This window comes from Gorilla gorilla, chromosome 1, assembly GCF_029281585.2.
Source record: "Gorilla gorilla gorilla isolate KB3781 chromosome 1, NHGRI_mGorGor1-v2.1_pri, whole genome shotgun sequence".
NCBI lineage: Eukaryota > Metazoa > Chordata > Mammalia > Primates > Hominidae > Gorilla > Gorilla gorilla.
In genome coordinates this window covers 222,791,245-222,808,921 of record NC_073224.2, presented here as the reverse complement: position 1 = coordinate 222,808,921, position 17,677 = coordinate 222,791,245, and the positions used below count along the sequence as shown (strand labels likewise).

The 17,677-nt window shown below is 53.5% G+C and overlaps 1 protein-coding gene across 2 annotated transcripts in view; it reads right to left on the bottom strand.

Annotated features, from left to right (window-relative positions):
• Nucleotides 1–13,359, bottom strand: part of PADI2 (peptidyl arginine deiminase 2) — a 52,704-nt gene extending 39,345 nt beyond the window's left edge. The window contains exon 1 of one of the 2 annotated variants that reach the window (XM_004024764.5): nucleotides 13,138–13,359. In XM_004024764.5, the coding sequence (XP_004024813.4) occupies nucleotides 13,138–13,229 (92 nt within the window). In that variant the 5' untranslated portion in view covers nucleotides 13,230–13,359. The remainder of the gene's footprint in view (nucleotides 1–13,137) is intronic. The other variant, XM_055385943.2, reaches the window with a different exon arrangement.
• Between the last annotated feature and the right edge of the window lie 4,318 nt (nucleotides 13,360–17,677).

The following is a 17,677-nucleotide window of genomic DNA, read 5'->3' as shown; positions in this document are numbered from 1 at the left end:
CACAGCTTTCTTGCCACCTGACATCCCCCACCTTCTGAGTCATTTCTTGGGGTTCAAAAGTGGTTTTCCATTGCAAAGCAAATACTTTCGGAATTCTTGAATTCTGAAATTCAAGAATTCCGAAAGTATTTCAGAGCAGGAGAACAAATGGATGTGATCTGGCTGCTGTGTACTGAATGTTTGTCTCTCCCCAAATTAGCATGCTGAAGCCTTCACCCTCAGTGTCATGGTATTTGGAGATAGAGCTTTTAGGAGGTAATTAAGGTTAGATGAGGTCATAGGGGCAGGCTTCTTTTTCTTCTTCTTCTTCTTTTTTTTTTTGAGATGGAGTCTCACTGTCTCCCAGGCTGGAGTGCAGTGGTGCAATCTCAGCTCATTGCAACCTCTGCCTCCCGGGTTTCAAGCTGTTCTCCTACTTCAGCCTTCTGAGTAGCTGGGATTACAGGTGCACACCCCCACACCCAGCTAATTTTTGTATTTTTAGTAGAAACGGGGTTTCGCCATGTTGGCCAGGCTGGTCTCGAACTCCTGACCTCAGGTGATCCACCCACCTCAGCCTCCCAAAGTGCTGGGATTACAGGCGTGAGCCATCCTGGCCAAGGGCAGGCTTCTAATCAAATAGGAGAAGAAAGATGAGAGAGGAGGAGGAGGAGGAGCAGCAAGAGAGGGAGGGATAGGTAGATAGAGATCTCTCTCCATGGACTGAGGAAAGACCATGTGAGGACGCAGTGACAAGGTGGCCATTTGCAGGCCAGGAAGAAAGCCGCCACCAGAACCCGACCATGCCACCACCCTGATCTCGGACTTCCAGCCTCCAGAATTGTGAGAAGATGAATTTGTTTTTAAGCCACCCTGTCCATGGTGTTTTGTTGTTGGCTTAAGGAGAGGTGACAGGAAGGACAGGGGACTAAGGGAGGAAGGTGCCTAGGGCTGGCGGCTTTGCTAAATCCAGCCACTGGTCTGGAGGCCCAAGAGGGCTCAGAGGGACTTAGGTGGGATTCTCGTGGGATTTGTGACTAAGACATAGGTGTAAGCCTGTCTCAAAGGCACAGCTGCTATTTTGGGGGCCTGGTGCTCTTGGGTTCCAGGAGTTCTCAACTATGGCAGGCATCAGAATCATCAGGGGTGCTGTTTAAATCTATAGGGTGTTTTTCTTTGAAGGCTGTAGATTTGTGGATCCAGTCTCTGGAGAGGCTGGCTGGCATGGCAGAGGCTGAGGGTGCTGGGGCAGCTGAAGATGGAAACAGTGGCCAGGGTTGAATGACAAGTGTAGGCCAGCGGCTGTCAAAGTGCAGCAGCAGTGGCTGGGGCGGCGGCATCTGGAGGTCTTGTCAAAACAGACTGTGGGGCCCCATCTCAGAGCATCCGATTCAGGAGGTCTGGCATGGGGCCCAAGAATCTGCATTTCTAACATGCTTCCAGGAACTGTTGATGCTGCCGGTCCCAGTACCACACTTTGAGAACCACTGGTCCAGACAATCAGCACTGCGGTCCACTGCTGAGAGCCCTGGGCTGGCCAAGGCCATGAGCGTGAATCTGTAGAGGCTGCCGGGCAGCGTCTGTCTGACCTGGGCCACAGACTTCAGGGGCTATGGGCAAAGACTACTGGTCTTGGGCTCTGGCAGGAGAATTGGGAAGGACTCGGCAGCCTGTGGCCAGTGCTGGGAGAGGAGCTCAATGAAGACACCCCAAGGTCACTCTGGTTCTTGTCCTGCCCCCTTCCAAACTCCACAGCCTGTCCTGGGATGATGTGAGACTGGACACTTCTTGGTCATGGCCTGCTGTCCCCTCTCCGCATCCATCACTTTTTTTTTTTTTTTTTTTCGAGGAGGAGTCTCTCTCTGTCACTCAGGCTAGAGTGTAGCGGTGTGATCTCAGCTTATTGCAACCTCTGTCTCCTTGGTTCAAGCGATTCTCCTGCCTCAGCCTCTGGAGTAGCTGGGATTACAGGTGCCCGCCACCATGCTTGGCTAATTTTTGTATTTTTAGTAGAGCTGGGGTTTCACCATGTTGGCCAGGCTGGTCTCGAACTCCTGACCTCAGGTGATCCACCCACCTCGGCCTCCCAAAGTGTTGGGATTACAGGTGTGAGCCACCGCACCTGGCCACATCCATCATTAAGAGGGGCACAGAGTCTGGACAAAAGCCCTGGACTAAGGGTGCATGTGCAGAGGACCTGGGTTTGAGTCTAGTTTTGCCCCTGACTTGAGGGGGTCTGCACCTTCTGAGTGTCCATCTGTTAGTCTCTACGCCTCAGGAGGACTGCCACCCTCCTGCCCATAGCTCTCGTCTCTCACTCCCCCTAGGGCTTGGGCCACGTTTTGCTGAGTGGTGTTGCCACGTGGTACCTGCCCTCCTTTGGGTTATAAGTCCACTGAGGGCATGGTCCGGCCTCTCCCATCTTCATTCTTCAGAGCCTAGCACAGGGCTTGGCCCATCATACACCCAAGCAAAGAGGGCAGAGGTGAGTGGGACGGAAGGTGAGCCGTTCCCAAGGACAGGTGTGAGTACACACCCTGGATGCTTTAGGTGGCACAGGGTGGAACAATCTAGAAGAAGACTTATGTGTTTATCAAACACAGTATCTTTTTATGGTGACTGGTAAAGTCTTGCCATTTATGGTAATGCTATAAAATCTCTGTTTAAAATAAAGTTATTAAGAAAAATGTGAGCTGGGTTAAAGAAAAGTGTTATAGTGAGACAGGTTGAAGATGGTTTTGGCCAAAGCCATGAGAGTCTGGGAAACTATGGCCTCAGGTCTGGGAAGCATTCCTCTCCTGCAAGTCTCAGCTTTGCCCATCAACGTGCTGGGTGGCCTTGGGCCAGGGACTTTCCCTCTCTCAGTTTCATCCAGTGTTAGGTGAGAGGATGGAACCAGAGCAGAGGTGGCTGAGTCCAGAGAGTGCAGAGGAGAGGCCCTGGGCAAAGGGGTGAGGAGGAAGGCTCTAGAAAGCTGGGGATGGCTGGGTGCGGTGGCTCACACCTGTAACCCCAGCACTTTGGGAGGCTGAGGTGGGTGGATCACTTGAGGTCAGAAGTTCAAGACCAGCCTGGCCAACATGGCAAAATCCTATCTCTACTTAAAAAAATACAAAAATTAGCCGAGCGTAGTGGTGTGTGCCTGTAGTCCCAGCTACTCGGGAGGCTGAGGCAGGAGAATCACTTGAACCTGGGAGGTGGAGGTTGCAGTGAGTTGAGATTGTGCCACTGCACTCCAGCCTGGGTGACAGAACGAGACTCTGTCTATTAAAAAAAAAAAAAAAAAAAAAAGCTTGGGATATCTCTGCTGGATTCCTGCCACTCCCCTCCCCACCTTAACCAGAGCCACTACTACTACTATTGTTTATTTATTTATTTTCTTAAACTGAGACAGAGTCGTGCTCTGTCACCCAGGCTGGAGTGCAGTGGTGCTATCTCTGCTCACTGCAACCTCCGCATCCTAGGTTCAAGTGATTCTCCTGCCTCAGCCTCCCAAGTAGTTGGGACTACAGGCGTGCACCACCATGCCTGGCTAAATTTTGTATTTTTAGTAGAGATGGGGTTGCACTATGTTGGCCTGGCTGGTCTTGAATTTCTGACCTCAAGTGATCCATTTGCCTTGGCCTCCCAAAGTGCTGGGATTACAGGAGTGAGCCACCATGCCTGACCCAGAGCCACTATTATTTCATCTGGTTTTATATATTGAGCTTCTGCACACAATTCTATCTAGGAAAAAATGTTTTACAAGATGATCTCTTAGGACCCTGACTCAGTTACTGTAAGTGATGCTTCCTGCCCACCTTCATTCCTCTGGGCCAGAGAGAAACCAAAGGAGGCCTCAGAGGCTCCAGAGGGTTAACGCCCAGCCCACATCACAGCTCCAGGGCCCCACACCCTCCTATTCCCCAGCACCAGCCCTGTTCTGAGCTGAGCAAACAGCTATTCTTGGAGTGGCCCTGGGCAAAGCAACAAAGGGGCCCATTGTGCCCTGCAGATCCTGTTGGCTGCCTTCCTCCTCAGGAAGAACCCTTTAGAATCTCTCTCTCAGAAACCCGAGAGCCAGGGGCTTCAGGCACCTGGATTGTCCCTGGAGGCTGCAGGGAGGGGCCCAGGACAGTACTGAGGGAAAGGGAGGGGGCTTGGGGGTGGTTATGACCTTCTTGCTTATTAGAGAGAGGCTAAGGAGAGCATGGATGGAGGGACAGGCTGCCAATCCCTGTGGCCATGTCTCCTGCCTACCATGGAATCCCAGAACCCAGGACATGGATATGCTCAATGTAGTCTTTGGCAATACATGAATGAATGCACCTGCCCTTCTTCGCTTTCCAAGCTGTATTACACAAGTGATTTAAAAAACAAACGAACAAACCAAAAAAAAAAACAGAAATCAGGTCATTTGCTTTCTTGAAAATATTCACTGGCTCCTCAGTGCCTACCCATACAAGAATATCCAAACTCTTCATCCTGGTGTTGAACTAGGCACATTTGGCCATTGCAACTCAGCTTGACTCTCTGGTTTCATTTTCTGCGGTTCCTTCCACCACTTCAGCTCCCTGCATTGTTCCATCTACTGTGCATTTTGACATATGTTGTTCCTTTTACCAGCAAGACTTTCCCCTGACTTCTCTGCCTGGCAAATGTCCATTTCTCCTTGAAGACCTAACTCAATCCATTTGCCCCCATAGTTACTGGCCCTTTTGGCAGTTCACTCCTTGAAGGTAGGGATTGGATCTTCTTGTTTGTTTGCTTGTTTGTTTGTTTCAGCACCTGGCCTAGTATGGGCACACCGTAAGTATAAATGTTTGCTGCAGGAGGGCTGGAGGAGGAGGGCTTACTTATATGGTCGTTCATTCACTCAACATGTATTTACTGAGCACTTACAATGTGCCAGGCACCGTTCTAGGCATTGAGGGGTAGATTGGTGAAAAAGCAAACACATTCCCTGGGCCCATGGAAAAGATAGACCTTTATTTTTTTTTTTTGAGACGGAGTCTTGCTCTGTTGCCCAGGCTGGAGTGCAGTGGCATGATCTTGGCTCACTGCAATCTCTGCCTCCCGGGTTCAAGCGATTCTCCTGCCTCAGCCTCCTGAGTAGCCGGGATTATAGGAGCCCACCACCACGCCTGGCTATTTTTAATTTTTGTATTTTTTAGTAGAGACGGGGTTTCACCATGTTGTCCAGGCTGGTTTGGGACTCCTGACTTCAAGTGATCTGCCCGCCTCAGCCTCCCAAAGTGCTGGGATTACAGGTGTGAGCCACTGTGCCTGGCCAGAAAAGACAGACTTTCAATGGATTACATGATTACAGCTGTGATAATTACTATAAAGGGGAAGAGGGTGCCATGAGGCTCCAGTCTGGGGTTCAAGGAGGGATTCCCTGAGGAAGTGGCATTTGAACTAAGATTTAAACTTTATACTCTAAAGGACAGGCAGGAATTAATTACACCATTGCACTGCTGACTGTAAAAAAAAAAATTAAACCAGAGATTCTTAAATTTGTGTGTGCATTACCACTACCTACAGGGCCTGCTAAAATACAGGTAAATGGGCCCAGCCCCTGAGTTTCTGATCTATCGACTGTGGGGTGGGACCTGAGAAACTCCATTTCTAACAAGCTCCCAGGTGATGTTGATGCTGCTGGTCCCCCACAGTTTGACAACTACTGAGTTGGACAAGGGAGGAGAGGAAGAGGAGCAGAGATTTCCAAGCAACAGGACAGCTTGCGTGATGGCCCGAGATGGGGGTTAGTCCTGCATGTTCGAGAAGCTGGAAAGAGGGGAGTGTGTCTGGAGTTTGTGAGCAAGGGGGAGGGAGAGTGGTGGGAGCAGGGATTTTAGATAATGGTGAGGAGCTGGCCTTCCTCTGATTGTAGAGGGAAGTCACTGAAGGTTTCTAAGCAGGGGTGGCATGATCAGTTTTGCGCTGTAGATAGATCATCCAGGGTGCAGGGTCCCCCAGAATGCAGGGTGGGGGATGGATTTCAGGAAAGCAACAGAGGAAGTGCGGAGGAGGTGGCTGCGGCTGCCCACGTGAGCGATTATGGTGTCTTGGGACCAGATAGTGGCTGTGGAAATGGAGAGAAATGGCCACTAGGTTGGTGTCAAACAAAGGACACTTGCCCAGTCCCACAAATGCTTTGTGGTCTCTAGGAGCCATGGTCCTCTCTGGTCTTGGCTCGGTCAGTGGGGAGGGTCACTGGCTTGGCCTTGCAGGGCTGGGGTGGCTCACCAGCCCCAGACTTGAGGGCATGAAGCGCCTGCTCCTTGCTGGCATCTGGCTTTCTTAGCTTGCCCGCCTGGCCTGGGCCTCATTAACACCAGCTGGGGCTCATCCCCAGAGTGACCCCAGCTCCTGGCAGCCTGGGTGTGACATCCTGCTCTTGGGGCTTTAGAGGAGTCTGGGGGGGGGAGTCGTGGGTGCCAGCCTGGCATGCAACCCCATGGCGAGCAAGAGGCAGGCAAGGACCAGGGGGGAGAATGACCTCAGTCCAGACCTCACACCTGGTGCTCGGCATGGTGGTGGCTGGGGCCCTGCGGGTGGGCAGCTGCCCTGAACAGGGATCAGTGGAGGCAAACCATGACATCTGCCTTCAGCCAGCTTCCCTCACTCACCACCTGGTGCATCCAGCTGTCCCGGGCCTCTCCTTAGGGAAGAAACAATCTGATCTATAGCTACTCCTCTCCTCAGAAACCTTCAGTGACTCCCTGCTACTTACAGAACAAAGTCCAATGTCTGAACAATGCATTCAAAGCCTGGTTAGAGCTCATTGACCCTCCAGCCTTATACTCCAGGCCTCTGAAGCTGTGCCCTTTCTGTCTCTGTGTGCCCCAACTTTCCTGCCAGTTATCTCTGCCCCTGAGTGGCATGTTCTTGGTCTCACTCTGAACCCCAGTCCATCCTTCAAGACCCAGCTCAGCTGCCACCTCTTCCAGGAAGTCATCCCTGATCTCATCAGCCAGAATATATCTCTCCCTCCATTTATTGGTGTCTCAAACATCACTTAATAAATGCAGTTCTACATTTCTTTCCCCATAAGTGCTATGAAGTCTTTGAGGACAGGGGTCAGGTCTCATTATTACTTGTTTTCAAAATAAACTCAATACTAATACATAACAACTTACTGAGTATTTACTATTATTATTATTATTATTTTTCTAACCACTAGACCACCAGGGAACTGAGTATTCATTATGTCTCAGGCACTGTACCAAGCCCATGGCCCACATGACCTCAGCCCATTCTTTCGATAACCCCATGAGGCCCATACCACTGTGATTTCATTTTACAGATGAGCACATTGAGGCCCCTAGAGGGCAAGCACCTGCTTCAAGTCTCAGGGACAGTCATGGCCGAGTGTGAGGGGAACTCAGGCTCTCTGAGACCTGGGCCTGGCTGCCCCCTCCCTGGGAGAGAATTCAAAGTCTGGAGTCTTCCCTGAGGTCCCCCAGGTAGGTGTGCCTGGTGCGGGGCAGAGGGGAGGATCAGGCCTGGCTCTGAAGAGGACCAAATGAGAGCCCCTTACTTATTTCACAGGTGGGAGTCTGAGACTCAGAGAAGGGACACTAAAGACTGGCTTCCTGTCCTGGGCTCTTGGGTCAATGACAGAGAGAAGCAAGCCTGGGCCCATCAAAGCCTCTGGGTGCAAGGTCTGGCGTGGCTGGGCAGGAAAGAGCTGCCTTCAAAAGCTGCCTCCTCCAAAGTGCAGCAGGTATGTCTGGCCAGCTAGGGGTGGGCACTGGGGTGAGCCCCTGCCACTGTGCTCCCATCCCAACTCAGCGCCCTGCAGTCAATGAGGGAAGGTCTCAGGGACCCCAACTATGCAGGGACTGTGAGCCTGGTTCTCCTTAGAACACTCCCAACCCCAGGAAACTAGCCTGAAACCAGAGCCCTGGAGCAATTCCTGGCAAGGCCTCCCGTTTGGGGTTGAGGGCTCTGGGTGCTGTTCTAATTTATGGGCCACCTGACCTGGCCTGAATTCCTCCCACCGTCATTCTCTCAGGAGCAAGCGCTGCTCGGGCCAAGCTTGGCCACATGCCTTTGACCTTCCACAGGCCCATCCAACGGTGCCTGTCTCCTGAGGCTGGGGGTGGGGAGCTCAGCCCCATGACAGGCCAGTCCACAGGCATCACAGGCCACATTCATTCATTCATTCATTCATTCATTCATTCATTCAGGGAGCCCTTCATTGACTCCAGGGAGGATCGTGAACAAGGAGGAGGCACGCCTGAAACACAAGTACCAGAAGGGCAGCCCGGCAGAGCAGGCAGGGGCCTGGGCTCTGCACCCCACAGTTTACTGGCTGTGCCATCCTGGACAAACACTCCGTCCTTCAGTTTCCCCAGCTGCGAAAAGGGGACGATAATCATACCTAACTCATAAAGTTGTTGCAAGGTTTAAATACGTAGATTATTACATGTCCGTGAGATGAGCATGCAAAGTGTTGAGAAGGCTGCACAAAATAAGTGTTCAATAAATGTCAACTAGTAACATTAAGAAACGATGAGAAGTTGTGCAAAGAAAAAAATGTGATGAAACAGAGTTCTCGGGACTCAGGGTAGGGCACCACGACATGGGGTAGTCAAAGAAAGCTTCCTGGAGGAGGTGACATTGGAGCTGAGACTTGACTGATGAAAGTCAGGCTTGTGGGGATCTAGGGGATGGTGTTCCAGGCAGAGGGAACAGCAACTGCAAAGGCCCTGAGGTGGGAATGAGCTTGGCACAGCCAAAGGCTAACAGCATCCACAAAGCCAGTGTGGCCGGAATAGAGTGTGTGCTGAGGAATTGCTAGAAGAGGAGATCAGTGAGGTGGGGCCTGGCACACTATGGGGAGGGGAGCCCATAGCACCCCAGGCCCCCATCACGGCAAACTGGATCTCAGACCCTCCTGGCCTTTGTCCTAATGACACTTTTTAGAAAAGCAAATATATCTCTAGTCTTCACACCAACCAAGAGACAGAAAGTCTGGGAGTGAGTTTGTGCCAAAGTCTAGGAGCGCCTGCCTGATACCTTCTTCCTATCTTCTGCCAGCGAGTTATGGGCAAATTATTACTATTTACTTGATATTACTAGCTGACATTTATCTTCTTTCTGTCTTCTACTGGGACAATGGCTGGTCAGCCTCTGCCTTGGGGAATCCCAGGGAAGGGAATCCTCCCACCTCCACCTCACAGACGCAGCTGGAACCTCTGCACAGGCAAAGGGACAATGTTAAGATCATTCCAGTGTCCTGAAGCTCCTGCAGACCTCAGGATCTGGATCCTGGCTCCTGTCCACCAGGGAGGAAAAGAAGAGCCCTGCCTTCTCGAGAACTCTCACTGACAGAGGCATAAGCCGAGGGAGGGACAGAAGAAGCCATTTCCAAGGCCCAGCTTGTGGGCAGAGAGTGACCACCCTGCTACCTACTTTACTCCGAGGCTGCCCTGTCCCTAATAATCCTTCCAGACTCTGGGAGTGTCCATGCCTCCAGGGCTCACAAGAGGTGGGTGGCCAGGATGGAACCAACCTAGGGACTCCCTCTGTGCTCTCTTTCCAACTTCAAGCCCAAATCAGATGGGGACCCAGGCCAGCCCCACTGAAGAAGTGACTGTCGGCTAAAGGGACCACCGGAGGAGATTGTGTGGGCCAGGTGTACCTGTGCCAAGACTAAGATGAGTATATTTGGGAAGAGCAGAAGGAAACAGCGAGTATCTTTAACAACAATCACAAAGTACAATTTCTAACAAACACCCTACTTCCTTCTTTCTATGTACCTATTCATTGCTTGCTGGAGACTAGCAGTCAGAATGAGGCTAGGTCAAGGCATCCATCCCCAGGGGGGCCAGTTTTGCTGGGAGACCGTGGGTGGCCCAGAGCACCCCTGCCCATGGTGGCCTGGATGACCCCTCATAGGGCAGCAAAGTGGTCAATTGTTCATCACTGTCACCCTGAGTGTACATCTTCTATTGAATACAAGATCATTCCTCCTGTTCTCTGATCGACCCCCATTTGGGTCAGTGGAGGCTCAGAGAAGTGAAGTGATTTGCTCAAGGTCACACAGCCCGTGGATGGAAGCTGGTAGGGCAGTGACTGCCAGGACCACAAGGTCTATTGAGGAATGAGGCCGGGGAGGCCCCTGCTATGTGTCTGGAGGGGAACAGGCTGTGCCAGCATCACAGGAAAGGGAGTCCAGAGCCCTTGGGAAAGGGAGTGGGTGCTGAGGCCGTTTCACTCACCTTTGCGACTCAGAAGGAGTGAGGGTCAGGACGCCACTCCGTAATTAACTGGGCCCAGCACCCCCGGGCCTTGTTCCTTGGGGTCTACTTGGAGGCTCTGGGGGCATCACTTGGGGTCTTGAGCCAGGACCTGTGTCCAGGCAGCAAAGGACTCAGGGAAGAGTGGAGGGCCAAATGGGAGTTGGTGAAGTCTCTGGGGACAGTGGGCTCGTGGCCAGGGTGGAAGAGACACAGGCTGAGAGGGCTGTCCAGTTCAACCCGCTGGTTTTAGGGTCACATAGGACAGAGTGGGATATAAGAGCATGAGTTCTGAGTCAAACAGACCTGGACCTGAGTCCTGTGTGACTCTGGACAAATGGCTTCATCTCTCTGAGCCTTACCTTCCTCATCTGTAAAATGGGATGATCAATGAACCCTCCAGGGTCTATGGTGAGGAAGAAAGGAGGTGGTGGGTTCAGTTCATAAGTGCCCACTAATACCTCCTCCTGTTATCAATACTGGCAGTTGCTCTCATTACTACAGGTAACTCGAGTCACAATAGCAGTAACAACTCAAGCTCCTTAGTCCTGGAAGAGGCTTCCTTCCACTGGACCAGTGAGTCTCAGCTGGCTGTGATTTTGCCCCCTGCCAGGGGACTGCTCGCACTGTCTGGAGACATTTTTGGTTGTCACAATTTGGGGGTTGCTACTGGCATCTAGGGGACAGAGGTCAGGGATGCCACTAAACATCCCGCTACAACAAAGAAATATCGAGCCCAAAATGCAATAGTGTGAGATTGAGAAACTCTGCACTAGACCTGTTCTGTCCCGGACAGTGGCCACCAGCATGGTGGCCAGTGAGCACCTGAGATGCACTCAGTCTACGCTGAGATGTGCTGAAGTGTAAAATGTGCACTGGATTACAAAGACTTAGCATGAAAAAAGGAAGGTAAACCATTTCCTTAATAATTTTTATATTGATTGCATGTTGAAATGATAATATTCTAAAATATTGGGTTAAACAAAATATATTATTAAAATTATGCCTGTTGTTTTAACTTTAAAAAAATGTGGACTACTAGAAGATTTAAAATGCAATTGTGGTTTTATTGTGGTTCAAACTGGACTTTTCTGGACAGTACTGGTCTAGAGCGCACTGCCCCTCTCTATGGTGGTGGAGAACCTTAAGTGCCGGTGGGGGTGAGGGTCTTTGTGGTCGTTGAGACAGGACAAGGGGAATCGTCACACTGCTGCCCCCTGCTAGAGGGAGGCTGAGTCCATATCTGCCCCACTCTCTGCCCCTACCCCAGCTGGACCTCTCTTTGCCAGGATAGAGCGATAGCAGGGCGCCTGAGCAGGAACCCTCCTTTGCTCCCCACCCCCGACTGGGAGGATCATGCCAGCTTTTCAGGCGGCACCAACCATGCCCCAGCAAATAAACAGGTGGGTATGGTGACAGCTGAGGCTTAGAGACCTGAGCACTCTGGCTCCAGGCCCACTCCCTAGCGGCGCCCAGTTCAGGGCTGGGGGTGGGGAAGGCAGGGGAGCTCTTCCACCCCACCGGAGCCTGGACCACCCTCCACTGCTGTGTTCTTGTTCTCAGAGACCACCTAGTCCACCTCTGAGGTTTACATGGGGGACAACTGAAGCCCAGGCCCAGGGGAAGGCAGAGGTTGAGGCCAGGGACAGAGGCATGGAGTGGGTCCCTAGTCCTGGGGCTTGTTGGTATCAGCGTGGCCAGTGCCTCTGCAGAGGTGGCAGGAGACTGGTTGGGCAGGTGGGAGGGCTGCCAGGGCTGTGTGGGGAGACACATGATGGGTTGGTGGGGGCCTGGGAGAGGCAGGGTGCTCCAGGTGTCAGGATGATTTGAGAGCCATAAACCACGATGGTGCCTCCGTGTGAGTTCAGCTTGAGGCAGAGAGGATAGGGGACTCATCCGGTGTCAGCACAGGGTCCCACCTCAGAGTCCTGCATGCTCCCTGCCCCCAGCACTGACCCCTCCAACCCTAGCAATGGGGAGGTTTTAAATGCTTGGAATAGAGGGGGCAGATCAAACCCCAGCATAACCCCACCCCTTCATTCACACCAGCCACACCTTTCCAAGGCCCCGTCCCATTACTCAGGGAGACAGATCATTGGACTTGGCTGCTTTCTGGGATTGGGGGGGGAGTGGTAGGGCCCTACCCTACCTTCAGCTGTCTCGGACATCCCGCACTCTACCAAGTTCTTGGACAGAGAGAAGGGGAGGGAGCAGAACTCTGAATCAGGATCCTTTTCCAACAAAGTACCCCGCTATACACCCCAAGTCCCCGTCGTCAGCTGGGTAGAATATTGTCCCTCTGTGGTCTCAGAATGAAGTCAGGGGAAGGTATCTGGGGACACGGAGCTCAGGGCCAGTGCCTGGGGACAAGCAACCACCAGCAGCCCCCACAGGGCGAAATCGGAGCCTGAGTAACCTCTAGGGCCAGATTCAGCCTCAGGGTAGCTCCCTTCGGGTCCTGCCCCAGTCCCCGGCAAGTCTCCGCGGAAGCTCCGCTGAACTGGGAGTGGGAAGCAGGAGAGGGGCTGGGTTGAGGTGGGTCCGAGGGGAAGTGATGTGCGGAGGGGAAGTGAAAGGGGAGAGGACGGCAGGGAAGCTGAAGGGGTGTGAGGTCCCCCGGGAGGAGAACTGGAGAGGGCCAGACGGAGGGTTACGGGTGAAAGGGAGGGTCTGTGAAAGGGGTCGTGAGGGAGGTGGGGCTGAGGCTGTGTTAGGGGTTCTGGGAGAGTCTCAGGGTTTCAGGAAGGTGGACACAAGGTTCGGGTGTTGTCAGGTTTCTGGATGAGGTTCTTAGGATTTCTGGGCTCGGGGGCTCGGGATGAGGGACAACTCGGGCTGGACAAAGGCTGTCCACGTCCCCGAGTCTGAGCGCGTCTCAGGATTTCTGGGCTCGAGATCTCGGCCCGGGCATCACGGTGGGCCGGCTCACCTGTAGACATCGGTCCAGAGGTAGGTGCCCAGCACGTACACCGCCTCCACGCGGCTCCCGTACTGCAGCCGCACGGTCCGCTCGCGCAGCATCCTCCCCGCCGCAGTGCCCGCGCTCGCTGGTCCGGGGCGGCCGGGAGCACCTGCAGCAGGTGCGCCTTCTCCAGCAGCCTGCGCCCCACGGCCCCGCGCGCAGCCTTATCCAGTGGCCGGTGGGCGGGGCGGGGCGGGGCGGGGCGGCCCGCCCCAGTCCTCTCGCAGTGGGCTGCGGGCCTGTCCGTCAAGCGTGGTCCCGCCCCTAACTCGTCCCGCCCCGCTGAGGTCGTGGTGAAGTCATCAGGGGCCAGTTTTGTGCTTTCCATGGTTGGATTGTCATTCTTTCATTCGACAAACCTTCGGTGGGCGCCCAGGTGTTGGAGGGCCCTAGCTCCCCTCCGGACGCCCCAGCCCAGTGGGGCAGAGAATGCAAATGTGGGAGCACAAAGAGGGTGCCCTAACCCAGCCTGGGGGCCACGAAGCCTTCCCAGAGAAGACGATCCTGGAACCTCCTTAAAGGAGGCGTTTGCAAATTAAAGGCGAGGAGAGGGAGCTGCCTGTGCAAAGCCGGGTGCAGCCCGGTACCCCCATCCCCCAACAGTCAGATGAACCTCACCACAGGGAAAATGGGAAGCGGTGGGGATGGGGAACCCGGCAGCTGACGGAGACCAGGCCGCCAAGCCAAGGCATTGGAGGGTGGGAGATGGGAGCCTGGAGTGGTTGTCTCCGCGAGCCGTGTTCGGGTGTGCTCGTGAAATGGGTCATTCTGGGCTGGGGAGGGGCAAGGAAGCCCCTGGCTGTGGCCAGAGCTGGAGAGGTGGGGACTGACCCGGCCACTGCTTAGGGACTGGGATTTTGGTGGCACCTGGTGACTGACAGGATGTGTAGGCGGAGGGAGAGGAGAGGGGTAAGGATTAGGGCCCCGGTTCTGGCCTGGGCCACCAAGGGAAGGGGGGTGCCACACAGAGGTCATCGTGTGTCTCACAGAGGCTGAGATGTAGGATGACAATCAGTGCGGGCCTCGGCCAGCCCCTCCCATGTCCCAGCCCTTCCCCTGGGACCCAGTGGGAGTGCTGTTCAGACACATACATCAGCCCTGTGTGAGGAAGTGGTCTTTGGTAGGTGAGGACAGAAACTGAGGGTGGGTGGGCAAAGGCTGTGGGAGGGAAGGAGTGGGGCGGAGGGGATGTGTGTTTGGGAAGGAGTTAGGGCTGATGGAAGGTGGAGCTCCAGGAAGGGGTGCCCCCAGACAAGAGGGGTGAGGCCCACAAGTGCCCAGTGCTGATATACCCAGCCCTTGGACTCCAACCTTCTCCCTGAGGCAGCCCAAATTAGGAGGTGGTGAAGAGCCCAGCTGCTTCTGAGTGGCAGGGATTTGGGAGGAATGTGAGTGGGGAAGAGGGAAGGCCCGAGTTTTAGCCAGGAGGTCATTTGTCCCCCAAAGGCACAGCTCACAGACCCAGGGAGAGGCCAGTAACTGCTTTTTTTTTTTTTTTTTTTTTTTTTTTTTGAGACAGAGTTTTCCTCTTGTTGCCCAGGCTGGAGTACAATGGCGCCATCTCAGCTCATTGCAACCTCCACCTCCCAGGTTTAATTGATTCTCCTGCCTCAGCCTCCCAAGTAGCTGGGATTACAGGCAGGCACCACCACTCCCAGCTAATTTTGTATTTTTAGTAGAGACGGGGTTTCTCCATGTTGGCCAGGCTGGTTTTGAACTCCTGATCTCAGGTGATCTACCTGCCTCGGCCTCCCAAAGTGCTAGGATTACAGGCGTGAGCCACAGCGCCCGGCCGAGGCCAGTAACTTCTGATGAGCTCCAGGCACCCGGCTGAGCACATCCTCCAATCAGGAGGAATCTCTCGGGTGGCCACCTGCCAAACTGGGACAAAACTTGTGTAGCTTGGAGAGACTTCGAGGCGCCCCCAGAGGTGAGCTCGTGTCTGGGCACCCCTCTGCCACGAGTGACTCTGGAGCCCTTACTGTGTGACAGATAATGGGCACCCACCAGGGTTCTCACCTTCCTGGGGCTCTAACTTTCATTTGACTCATGGGGAGACTGGGGCCAGAGTGGGGGAGGACACTGTATCCCCCACTGACAGAGACCCCGGGCAGCTCATAACAGGACACTGGGCAAGGTAGTCATAACATCAGACCGCAATACCCAGGGGAGCTGGAGTAAGAGCGGGCACTTACTGCGTTCTTTCTGTGGGTCAGGCACTGTTCCAAGCGGCTTTTTTCAAGTATTAGAGTTAGATCACTGAACCCTCCCAGTAACTCCGCCACTTTACAGATGAAGAAAGTGAGCTGTGAGGAGGTGGGGGAATTGACTCTGGGTTGCAGAGCTCCTAAGAGTGGCAGAGGGAGGAGCTTGCAGGGCCACTGGGGTGGAGGCAGGGGGCAAGGCCGAGTGAGGGCAGGGGCAGAATGCTGTCCATGCTTTGTAGATAAGGAAGTCGCAGTTCTAGGCCCAGCTCTGCTTTTGTGCCGCCCTGAGCCAGGTACCCTGCCATTCGGAGCCCCATTTTCTGCCTCTGTGAAGTAACTGATCCCTCAGCACGGTGTAAGGACGGTATTAAATGAGACAACAAGGTGCAGAAAATACTAGCACAGAGCCTGGCACAAGGCTCAAGAAATGAAGCCCCCTCCCCTTAAAAACCCAATTCAGACCTGGCCACCCACACTCAGGACTCCTGCCCGGGCTCAGGCCATCATGTTGGGCCCAGAGCCTGGTTGATGAGACAGGAGTTTCCTGGTGCCCAGAGGTTTAAAATAGCTGAAGTGGTCACAGCTGTTGGTGGATTCAGGGCCGGAGGTCGCATGCATCACGGCTGCTCCCACCTCTCCCCTGGGGTCCGGAAGAGCCACAAAGCATCTCACGGTGTCTTTTGGGGACTTAGCTTAGGCCAGTTCCTGGCACTGACCCGCACCCACCCCTCCAACAAGCGCCCCTGCCAAGCCTGTGGGCAGAGTGCCTGGGCTAGGAGGGGCTCTTCTGAGCTGTTTTCTGTTAGGTTCCTTCACTGGGTGTGGGGTCTCTGGGCCAGGCCTTGGGGGAACCAGGGAGGCCACTCAAACTTTGACAAGCCTGCTTTGAGGAAACTGACAGCTTACTGAGAGCACTATACATACAATAATTTAAAAAGAAAGAAAAAAATGCACAAGTATTACCTGGTCATTGTGGAAAAGTTAAAAAAAAAATATGATCACCCATGACCCTAGTACCAGAGATCAGTCTGAATCTATCTGAGTATGATCTGGCCGGGCTGCCCACAGGCTGCTGTGGGGCAGCACACTTCCTGAGCCCTTGCGCCATGCCAGGAGCTGTTCAGAGCCCATTCACACACACATCTCAGCCTGTTTAATCCTCACGACAGCCCTATGAGGTGGGAGCTATTATTATCTTCCATTTGCACAGGCACCAACCAGCCTGCAGTGAAGAGCATGGACTTTGGTCTTGGTGGACCTGGGGTCAAGTCTGGCTCTGCCCCTCACTAGCTGGGGGCCTCTCTGGGCCTCAGTTTCTTCTTCTATAAAGGAGATACTAGGAATTGTTATAAGGAACAAGGAATAACAAGATGATATCCAGTAAGGTACTGCACATCGTGGCCTGGCACAGACCCAAGTTCCAGTAGACGGTAGTTATTTCCTATGCGTATATAGTTATTTTAAGTTTTTGTAAACATGGGCTTCTGACTACATGCTGTTTGATAACATACTTCAAAGCTTCTACAATGTGAGAGGCTGGGCTGGCTGTGGCCAGGTCACACAGAGCATTGTAAGTCGTGGAAAAGGCTTTTGGGCTTTATCTTTATGGGGTCATGGGGGAAGCCTGGGAAGGACTTTGGAAGGTGTCAACGGCACGATGTACACTTTAGGAAAATCACTCTGGCTGCTGTAGGCAGCTAAATTTGACAGGAATTCTGGCAGGAGACCAGAGAAAGGAAGAGGTCAGGGTCTGGGCCATGGATCCCCAAAGCAATCCTTCTGTGGCCAGGGATCGCCCCAACCCCTGACTGCACCATGGGGACCTGCAGGCATACCCTCAAGAGCAGATCCCCATAGCCCTGGCCCTGCCTGGCCCCCTCACATTCCCTTTCCCCTGGCAAAACCCATCCTTTGGTCTCACTCCCTTGAGAAGAGTCTCTGGGATGGGGGCGTTGATTCAGCCTCTGCCTTAGCTCTCAGTCCTGAGAGACATCGTGCTCAGAGGTGGGGAAGGGCTGGGGTGCTCCATTGTTCTAACACTGCGTGAGTTCAGAATGAGGAAGTCATGTCTGTTCTGCGTGCTGCTGTGGCTGTACCCCACTCGGGGGTACATTTATATATGCAGAGAGAGAGATTTATTTTAAGAAATTGGCTCGCATGGTTGTGGGGGCTGACAAGCCTGAAATTTGTAGAGCTGGCCAGTCAGAAATGGGAGAAGAAATTGATGTTGCGGTCTTGAGTCTGAAATCTACAGGTTGGAAACAGCACGGTTTCTATGTTGCATTCTGGAGGCTGAATTG